Source organism: Oncorhynchus clarkii, chromosome 27 (assembly GCF_045791955.1).
Source record: "Oncorhynchus clarkii lewisi isolate Uvic-CL-2024 chromosome 27, UVic_Ocla_1.0, whole genome shotgun sequence".
NCBI classification, from domain to species: Eukaryota; Metazoa; Chordata; class Actinopteri; order Salmoniformes; family Salmonidae; genus Oncorhynchus; species Oncorhynchus clarkii.
Window position 1 is genome coordinate 11,174,210 of NC_092173.1, and position 11,387 is coordinate 11,185,596.

At 40.5% G+C, this 11,387-nt stretch overlaps 1 protein-coding gene across 1 annotated transcript; it reads left to right on the forward strand.

Annotated features, from left to right (window-relative positions):
* The first annotated feature begins 678 nt into the window (after positions 1 to 678).
* Positions 679 to 4,410, forward strand: LOC139385831 (T-cell surface glycoprotein CD3 epsilon chain-like). The gene is made up of 5 exons (XM_071131081.1): positions 679 to 966; positions 1,883 to 2,095; positions 2,332 to 2,469; positions 2,738 to 2,793; positions 3,074 to 4,410. The coding sequence occupies exons 1-5, from the start codon at positions 897 to 899 to the stop codon at positions 3,128 to 3,130; spliced, it is 534 nt and encodes a 177-aa protein (XP_070987182.1). The 5' UTR covers positions 679 to 896; the 3' UTR covers positions 3,131 to 4,410.
* Positions 4,411 to 11,387: the final 6,977 nt, after the last annotated feature.

Sequence of the window (11,387 nt, forward strand, 5' to 3'; positions counted from 1 at the left end):
CAAAACATGCATACAGCACTATTTTTTACCTTGGTTTTTGTGGTAAATATGAATGAAAAAAACTGTTTTGATAATGGTATTCATGCACATACCTTTTCATTGAAGAAGTAAGGGAGGAGGATGATCTGCATAACATACCAATACCTATTGACATACCTTTGTATGCCTCCTCATCTGTATACCTGCAGACACAGACACAAAAGTAAGCAGTTTAGTCATATGCACCCAAAACATCTAGAATTCAACCTATTCTTATAGTTTACATATTCTTACCTCTTTGTTGATTGATATCCATTGAATTGTGTTCATTTTCTGTTTTAGAAAGTTATGAAAAGATAGATAGTATCATTATAAAACAACATCAATTTAGATCATACAAGGGACAAACCTTAAATTAAGGAGATCTTTACATTTTTAAGTTGCACCTGCCTGCACCTGCTGTCCTTTCAAATCCAAATGTTTCAGTTGGGCAGTTAGGTTCCTGCAAGAACCCCCACCAACTAAGGAGGTTCCTCGATGAACCCCACCTCCTATGGGGTTCTTGGACTAAACTTTTCTGGGCAATATTCAGTGCCAAGAACACTAAGGTTCTTCAAAGAACTTTGAGGATCTTAGAAGAACCCGTCTTTAACCCCTAATTTCTAGAGTGCACATAACAATTGCATACAAGCATTCACTTCCTGTTGCAACGGGGAGAAGAGAGAGAGAGCGTAAGAGAGAGAGTGCGAGAGAGAGGGAGCGAGAGAGCTCTTTGGATGACTTTTGTTGACTTGCCGTAACTTTCTGTCTCCTCTCTAATTTTGTTCTGTTTCAGATACAATCCTAGTAAGCTAGAATTTAAGTTTTTGACTGCTGAAAATCAAGATAATCAAAGGTCTGTCTGAGAAGTAGAGAAAATGAACAGAGCTGGCGTTTATGGCGGGCTTGTCTTCCTCCTCCTCATCATGACTACTGTGGAGGGTAACGGTAATGTAAAAAATGTCCCTGTCTTTTACTCTACGACATTGACTCTTTTCTTATCAATTACAGACTCAAAACATTGCTGAATTGTATAAAAATGTACCCTAAGATAAGATAATTTTGCATACTATTTTTATTGTGTTGGTGAATATACCATTATGTGTTTAATCAGACATAAAATGTTTTATTTACAATACCGTACTGTTTATTTACATATATTTTCCGAAATATAATACACAGAGTGTACAAACATTATGAATACCTGTTCTTTCCAAAGACTTAGAATGACCAAGTGAATCCAGGTGAAACCTATGATCCCTTATTGATGTCACTTGTTAAATCCACTTCAATCAGTGTAGATGAAGGGGAGGAGACAGGCTAAAGAAGGATTTTTAAGCCTTGAGACAAGTGAGACATGGATTGTGTATGTGTGCCATTTAGAGGGTGAATGGACAAGACCAAAAATGCAAGTGCCGTTTAACGGGGTACGGTAGTAGGTGCCAGGCGAACCGGTTTGGGGCAAGAACTGCAATGCTGCTGGGTTTTTCATGCTCAACAGTTTCCTGTGTGTATCAAGAATGGTCCAGCACCCAAACGATATCCAGAGAACTTGACACAACTGTGGGAAGCATTGGAGTAAACATTGGCCAGCATCCCTGTGGAACGCTTTCAACACCTTGTAGAGTCTAAGCCCTGATTAATTGAGGCTGTTCTGAGGGAAAAGGGGGGGGGGGGGCAACTCAATAGTAGGAAGGTGTTCTTAATGTTTTGTACACTCAGTGTATAATATAAAAGCTAGTAATTTGAATATTATTTGAAAAAAAAAGTTTAATACTCAAATGACCTCTGGGCTGGATTGGACCACCTCGCCGTATGTTTGTCACCCCTGCGTTAAAGCATCTGTTGTGTTTTCTTTATTTAGGATATGTGTCATTCTGGAGAACTACAGTCACAATGACCTGTCCTGGTATAGGGGAATGGTATGACGGCACTACCAAAATGGACAAGAACAGTCAAAATATCGAAGAGAATTATGATGAAAGCAAGAAAAGAGTTTACCACTGTGAATATCAGCATGATCATCAGGTTGGTCCTGAAAAAACAGCAACCTATCAGTTTTACTTTAAAGGAAAGGGTGAGTAAAAGTGTCCTAAAGACATCATTATGTTTAGTATAACCGTGTGCGGAGCCTCAGATTCAGCACTCATCTCTGTATCTCTGGTTATTGGCAAATGATTTACTGGACCTTTCAAATCAAATCTTTCCCTCTCCCTGAATGCACCCCAACCTCTTTTCTCCATCCCATTTGAGTGGTCGTTTCAACACATTATTTCTGCCCCTATGCCTATCTGTGTGTTGTTGGTGTTACAGTGTGTAAGGACTGCTATGAGCTGAATCCGACTCTGGTTGCCGGGGCCATCATTGGGGACCTGCTGGTGACAGGAGGGGTCATCCTCATTGTGTATCTCAGGGCTCGGAAGAAGTCTGGACCTGCTGCACCCCAAAAACGTAACACTGTTACCATCTGACTATGCATCCGCCAACAGTGGCACTTGGTGATAAGGAAGGATCTTGACTATTTAATTTGACCATACCCAGGAGTACTCAACAACAAAGTATTCAGAGATCATAAAAATCTAAATTCCCTGTGACATAGTACACATAGGGTATCGACCATGTGTTATAAACGTTAAGTATAGTGAATTGTTTATTTATTAAATATTTGTGTTTGTTTATTTATGAATTGATACTAACTTATATTTGATTTTCCCCCTAGCCACTTCCCGCTCAGCAGGCCGTGGCCCACCAGTGGTGCCAAGTCCTGACTATGAGGTAGGCTGTCTACCACTACCTCTTGTCTAGCTCTCCGTCTGTATTATTTGCTTTTATTCCATCCGTATCTCCTACCTATCCTTCATTCCACATCTCCTGGTTAGCTAACGTCTGTCAGTATTTTAGGGAGATGATCTAGGCTAGCTATTCACAATACTTCCGGTGGAGATGCATAAAAAAATAGCGGTGTTGCAATGGAAACTGATCTGTGAATCTGACTTAATTAACAACACCAAACAGCTACATCAGTCACCTAAAGCCTTTCTTTTCCCCCTGACAGCCCCTTAGTCTGGCAACCCGCAGCAGAGATATCTACGCTACCCACAGGACTGGGTAGACTGTCCTCTCACCAGACCACACCTGTTCTCTAGGACTCCTCTGATGCCCCGGACCAGCAGACCTCAGCTCAACCAGCCATCAAAGAGGAGGGGAGAAGGCTCTGTAGTGCTTAGCTTAGACTTAAATTGGCTTTTTATTTTAGCATGATGTGTAAAATGTGTGATATTATGATTTAGTTAAAACTGTAGTTTAGAATTACTGGAACTAGTGATAATAGTGATCAACGTAGTGTTGCTCTGGAAAATAGAGATATAAAGACAGGGAGATCTTTGTAAAGACTTTTAGATGTTTGCTGTGCTGAAAACAACAAGTACGTAGCTGTGTTGATCAACTGCTGTAAAATGGTATTAATGTTTGCAGGTGCCAGCCAAGTTGTTCCTCTTCACAATGTTATTGCTGCCTGTCTATACACTGAGTGTACAAAACATTAGGAACGCCTTCCTAAAATTGAGTTGCACCTCCTTTTGCCCTCATAACAGCTTCAATTCATTGAGGCTTGGACTCTACAAGATGTTGAAAGAGTTCCACAGGGATGCTGCGTGAAAAACCCAGCAGTGTTACAGTTCTTGACATACTCAAACCGGTGCTCCTGGCACCTATTACCATTACCCATTCAAAGGCCCTTCAATATTTTGTCTTGCCCATTCACCCTCTGAATGGCACAGATACACAATCCATGACTCAATCCATGTCAAGGCTTAAAAATCCTTCTTTAACCTGTCTCCCTTCTTCTACACTGATTGAAGTGGATCACTCAAGTGACTTCAGTAAGGGATCATAGCTTTCACCTGGATTCACCTGGTCAGTCTATGCCACGGAAAGAGCAGGTGTTCTTAATGTTTTGTGCACCCAGTGTATTAGCACATGTACGTTATATTTTGCATTGATTCTATCTACTTCACTGTGAGCCACTGGGACACAAAGGAAATGTTTGTTTTATGAAGTGTAGTGCCATGCGACTAAAGAGTCTAGCTAGTTTGCGGTTCTCTATCTTCAGTGTCAGCTCTCATGGTCTAAGACACAGATGCCTGCACCCCTTACGCTTACAGTAAACGATGGTGGATGATTGGCCAGGTCTCTCTGTTGCTAATCATGATGATCTCACCGGAAACATTTCACATATGACTGTAGACAGACTACTTACCCGCATCAGTGGAAATAAATGTATTTTTTGCCTTACTCAAACTTTCTATAGCTAGAATGAAGTGGAAATCATGTCTATTTGATGTATATATATATTTTCTCTTTTGACAAGAATAAAGCCCTTCTTAGAACGTTCAGGTGTGGGTGTCTACAGTTGTTTCCCACAGTTTTGTATCAACGAGTGACTAGGTCCTGTAGATCAATCCGGCCCTGAACTTACACAGCTGATTCAGCTAATTATGGTCCAGAGTGAAGACCATGAACATGGAGCGTGCACACCTGGAACACTGAAGTGAATGGTATCTGTTAGACCTGATCAACAGTGGTTCTTTTGGGAAATTTGAGTCTTGTTTGATAAATGTGTATGTTTGCAAGTTTGGTTGATTGGTTTGTGTGTGTGTGTGTGTGTGAGGGGGTGATGTGAGCTTGGATGTGTGGGGGTTGGTTGTGTACACTGTGAGCTCTGTGTTGTTTGAGCTCTTCCGTTTGATCTCCTCTCGAAGCTCCGTTAGGAAACCGCACTTTGTAGACTAGCAGCAGTAAACCCCCATAACTACACTCGAAAAGCATTGCATGTATCATCCGCTCTGTTCCATTAGAATATCTGACACATTCGGGCTTCCGGTAGAGAAAACCCTCCACTAAAGTTGCTCTATGTGGAAAGTCTGATAGAACAAAATTACTTTGACTCACTTGGTGATCTGCTAAAACGTAGGATGAAACCAGAAATAACAGAACACAATCAGGGAACATGTAAAAGTAAATGATTTATTGTTACAATTGCAGTCGTTATTTTGTGACCAACTTTCCATTTCATTATTTCTTTATTTTCGGTTTTATTTCACCAGGTTAGTCTCATTGAGATTAAAAACCTATTTTCCAAGAGAGACCTGGCCAAAATAGTTGCTTCAGACACAATTACAACATGAAACACAAAGCACGACAATTTAAATGAATTTGGTGAGGTGTGTTGCATCTAGGAGTCAAAACATTGACAGCCACCCACTTTATTGTCCACCATAGATTTGACCTGATCTTTAAACTAATTCAAAAACACGAGCTCCTGTAATTTCCTGTCCTTCTGTAGCTTGTAGCAAGTGGAAGGGCCAGAGAAATAGAATGTTTTTTTTACCCAGCTCTGTCCGGGCACAGTCAACAAGATACCGTCCTCTGAGCGGAGCTGATAGGTGTCATTTGTCTGCTGGGCAATGTAGGTACACAGGCAAAAGGGAAGCTGTCTCAATATGGCCTTATCGATGAAGACGTACCAATGACTATGTCTCCAAAGAGCTAAGAAAGGCCAGCTCCCTCTCATGCAGAGGGTACAGTGATGAGCGAGAGCTTTGGAGTTCAAAACTAACCGTCGTACACCTTAATTCTTCAAACATTATCTGTACACAGGTTGAAAAAAAATGATATGCTCGGATTATAAAAGCAAATAAAAAATTGTGTTACTACATGGAATAACAAAACAGCCTAAAATGTTTTTATTTTATTTTTTTAAATACGTGGAAAATGTATGCATGTCCATAAACAATTTCTCTACAATATAAATAAATAAATATAATTCAACAAACGTGTGATATATGGTTCCAGAAGGAAATCTTAGTTCATGCAAAACAGTAGCGCAAACTTAACAAAGCAACTGAGCAAACAGGCAATGTATGTACATCCGAATGGCATTAACTTGTACAGTCAATGGTTCTGTACATCAAATTGACAGTTGAGAGACTTGTCATGGACATTGTGGGCCTGATTTCTCAATGCTTTACAACTATTATTCTGAGGGGTGGTAAAAGTAATGTAGCACTGAGCATATTTTATTATTCTCATCTCCTTTCCGGCAGAGTGCTGTATTCAGATCTGTCTGTAAGAAAGAAAGAAAGAAAGGACAGACAGACCGTCAGACACAAATGGATCAATCCATGGCTATAACTTAAAGAGTTCGACAAGTTGTTTTGTTGACACTGACCTCATTGTGGACAATTTGTTTTGTTAACACTGACCTCATTGTGGACAAGTTGTTTTGTTAACACTGACCTCATTGTGGACAATTTGTTTTGTTAACACTGACCTCATTGTGGACAATTTGTTTTGTTGACACTGACCTCATTGTGGACAATTTGTTTTGTTAACACTGACCTCATTGTGGACAAGTTGTTTTGTTGACACTGACCTCATTGTGGACAAGTTGTGTTGTTGACACTGACCTCATTGTGGACAATTTGTTTTGTTAACACTGACCTCATTGTGGACAAGTTGATTTGTTAACACTGACCTCATTGTGGACAAGTTGTTTTGTTTACACTGACCTCATTGTGGACAGGTTGTTTTGTTAACCCTGACCTCATTGTGGACAAGTTATTTTGTTAACACTGACCTCCTTGTGGACAAATTATTTTGTTTACACTGACCTCATTGTGGACAAGTTATTTTGTTGACACTGGCCTCATTGTGGATGAGACCCATTTTGCTAGATGCTAGGGATGAAAGAGAGAAATTAAATATTGCTTTACATGATTGGTTATGGTCTTCATGTGCATGATTTTTGTATGTTTACTGTAAAACATTTCATTTTTATGAATAGCTAAATCAGAAGTGTTCACTTCTGAGTATTCAAAAATCAATGCACAATATACAAAGAAAACAACAAAGTGGGTCGGGGCTCGTCAGGTACCATTCAAATTCAAGTTGACATACTCCTATGTTTTTTCTCTTTTGTGTGGTCACTCACTTTTCTTGCCGGTGGTTAGAGTTGCTTTGGGCTGTGAGGCGATGCAGTAAACAGCTACTCCAATCAGGCAGTGGCCACCAGGACTCCCACAACCATCCCTACAGCCGTAGCTGTATCCAGTTTAATGCATTTATCACAGGCTGGGGACACACACAAACACGCCATACATACACACAATGCACGCACAATCCCTTACACACATGTACATTATAATGACGTGTATTATAATGGCATACACACAAACAAATATTGAGTTCTTAAAAAATTATTGTGCCATATCATTGTACATTGAGGGAAGGGGCAGTACTGTACTTACTCCGACATTTCACATAGATTTTTTGCGATCTTCCCTTCCGTCTTTCTTGCATACAAACTCCCCTGTGTTCTCATCCTTGTAATCCAATATATGAGTAGTTTCATTATTAGGGCTGAAAGTGAAACCATCAACACGTGATAGTGTGATCTTGTCCGAGGATTCTGCCACGTGTATTTTCAGCTGAACTAAATATATAGAAAAAACAGCATTTGATCAAATAGATTGATAAACCCTTTCAGTATATTAATGTTTCTCTCGATCAACTTAACCCTCATGCTCTGTGTCTGTTATTTAAGCAAATGCATATACTCTAGGCAGACATCGTCAGGTCCATAATTATTGGCACCCTTGATAAAGATCAGCAAAGAAGTCAGTATAAAATAAATAATACAAATACTGAGCTATATTGTATTCTACATTTAAAAAAAGTATTTTATACTAATACAATTTCTCAGAGAAATAGATTTTGTTTAACAAGTAATAACAAGTAGCCTTTTTCTAAAATGTTTTATGAGACTGGAGAACACGTTGAGAGATCAGAGACCTGGCAGTGTGGTGCCAGGACAACAAAACACACATCCCGACAAGAGAGACAACACTACATAAAGAGAGACCTAAGACAACAACATAGCAAGGCAGCAACACATGACAACACAGCATGGTAGCAACAGAACATGACAACAACATGGTAGCAGCATACAAAATGGTACAAACATCCCGGTGCACAGACAACAGCACAAAGACATGAAGGTAGAGACAACAATACATCACACAAAGCAGGCCCATCTGTCAGTAAGAGAGCCCATGATTGAGTCTTTGAACGAAGAGATTGAGATAAAAACTGTCCAGTTAGAGTGTTTGTTGCAGTTCGTTCCAGTCGCTAGCTGCAGCAAACTGAAAAGACGAGCGACCCAGCGATGTGTGTGCTTTGGGGACCTTTAACAGAATGTGACTGGCAGAACGGGTGTGTATGTGGAGAATGAGGGCTGCAGTAGATACAGTGCCTTGCGAAAGTATTCGGCCCCCTTGAACTTTGCAACCTTTTGCCACATTTCAGGCTTCAAACATAAAGATATAAAACTGTATTTTTTTGTGAAGAATCAACAACAAGTGGGACACAATCATGAAGTGGAACGATTTATTGGATATTTCAAACTTTTTTAACAATTCAAAAACTGCTCAAATTGCTAAATTATTCAGCCCCTTTACTTTCAGTGCAGCAAACTCTCTCCAGAAGTTCAGTGAGGATCTCTGAATGATCCAATGTTGACCTAAATGACTAATGATGATAAATACAATCCACCTGTGTGCAATCAAGTCTCCGTATAAATGCACCTGCACTGTGATAGTCTCAGAGGTCCGTTAAAAGCGCGGAGAGTATCATGAAGAACAAGGAACACACCAGGCAGGTCCGAGATACTGTTGTGAAGAAGTTTAAAGCCGGATTTGGATACAAAAAGATTTCCCAAGCTTTAAACATCCCAAGGAGCACTGTGCAAGCGATAATATTGAAATGGAAGGAGTATCAGACCACTGCAAATTTACCAAGACCTGGCCGTCCCTCTAAACTTTCAGCTCATACAAGGAGAAGACTGATCAGAGATGCAGCCAAGAGGCCCATGATCACTCTGGATGAACTGCAGAGATCTACAGCTGAGGTGGGAGACTCTGTCCATAGGACAACAAGTATATTGCACAAATCTGGCCTTTATGGAAGAGTGGCAAGAAGAAAGCCATTTCTTAAAGATATCCATAAAAAGTGTTGTTTAAAGTTTGCCACAAGCCACCTGGGAGACACACCAAACATGTGGAAGAAGGTGCTCTGGTCAGATGAAACCAAAATTGAACTTTTTGGCAACAATGCAAACGTTATGTTTGGCGTAAAAGCAACACAGCTCATCACCCTGAACACACCATCCCCACTGTCAAACATGGTGGTGGCAGCATCATGGTTTGGGCCTGCTTTTCTTCAGCAGGGACAGGGAAGATGGTTAAAATTGATGGGAAGATGGATGGAGCCAAATACAGGACCATTCTGGAAGAAAACCTGATGGAGTCTGCAAAAGACCTGAGACTGGGACGGAGATTTGTCTTCCAACAAGACAGTGATCCAAAACATAAAGCAAAATCTACAATGGAATGGTTTAAAAATAAACATATCCAGGTGTTAGAATGGCCAAGTCAAAATCCAGACCTGAATCCAATCGAGAATCTGTGGAAAGAACTGAAAACTGCTGTTCACAAATGCTCTCCATCCAACCTCACTGAGCTCGAGCTGTTTTGCAAGGAGGAATGGGAAAAAATGTCAGTCTCTCGATGTGCAAAACTGATAGAGACATACCCCAAGCGACTTACAGCTGTAATCGCAGCAAAAGGTGGCGCTACAAAGTATTAACTTAAGGGGGCTGAATAATTTTGCACGCCCAATTTTTCAGTTTTTGATTTGTTAAAAAAGTTTGAAATATCCAATAAATGTCGTTCCACTTCATGATTGTGTCCCACTTGTTGTTGATTCTTCACAAAAAAATACAGTTTTATATCTTTATGTTTGAAGCCTGAAATGTGGCAAAAGGTCGCAAAGTTCAAGGGGGCCGAATACTTTCGCAAGGCACTGTATCTCAGATACGGGGGAGTGTTGGACGAGCAAGGAGGCATGGCTGAGTCAAATCGGAATCCTGACTTAATGAAGTGGTCAGGATTGAAGAGCTCAGCCATATGTTTCTTGTCAGTAACAACCACATCATCAACATTAAGGGACATGGGCAACTATGAGGAGGAGGGTTTATTCTCCAGGTCTTTAACCGTTTTTCAGAACTTTTTGGGGTTTTACCCACAGAGTGAGAACTTCTCCCTAAAGTAACTAACCTTGGCCTTCCGGATAGCCTGAGTGCACTTATTTCTCATTTGCCTGAACAAGAGCCAGTCAGCCTGAGTATGCTTGTGCCGAGCCATTCACCAAATGCAATTCTTGAGGTGGAGAACTCTGCAAGATCAATGTCGAAACAGAGGCTGAACCTGATTCTATACCATTTTACAGAGGCCAGTTCATGAAGGAAGGCTTGCTCATTTTTTAGCAAGCGTCGTTTCACTGAGAAGCCATTACGAAACACAGGCTGTAAAAAAGTGATTACTAAGGTCATTACAGAAAACACCAGACTGATACCTATCAGGATTATTTGTGAGGATAACATCAAGAAGATTAGCATTTTCTGGGTGTTTGTGGAATTGGTAATAATCTGATAAAGATTTAGGGAGTCCCATTGCTTTAGGACTTGGTCAGGTGGTTTAAGCATGTCCCTGTTTAGGTTACCTAGCAGGACAAATTCAGACTTAGTGTAAGGGGCCAGGAAAGCGCTTAGGGCAGGTAGGGTACAGGCCGGTGATGATGGAGGACGATAGCACCCAGCAACAGTCAACAAAGAGCTATTTGAAAGTTTAATACTTAAAACCAACAAATCAAATTGTTCAGGGACCAACTTGGTAGAGACAACCGAGCATTGAAGGTGATCCTTGGTAAAGATTGCCACTCCCCCACCTTTTAGAAGATCTGTCTTGCCGAAAAAGGTTATAACCAGAAAGGTTAACATCAGTATTCAAAACACTCTTTCTTAACCACGTCTCAGTAATGACCAACACATCTGGATTGGAGCTGTGAACCCACACTTTCAATTGATCCATTTTAGGTAATAAGCTTCTAGTGTTCACATGCAGAAAACCCAGGCTTTTGCGAGAGCAGAAATCAGTGAAGCAGATATCAGAGCACAAATAGGAATTGGGGCTAGCAACAGTAGATGGGCCAGGGAGTACATCCACATTTCCAGATATCATCAACAGTAATACAATCAAGGCATAGGACAGAGAGAGCTCTGCAGTGTTGATTTATGAAATCTGAATGTGCATCAGATGGCAACAAGATCATATTGTAGCAATTTCATCAGGTAACATGAATACAAAGCCAGCGAGAGGTGGTTAGAATAGGATGGGAGGCCAAAAGTCTGTCTAACCAATAGAGAGAAAATCCCCAGCTACAATAAATGACATTGCCACTGTAGTTTCTATATA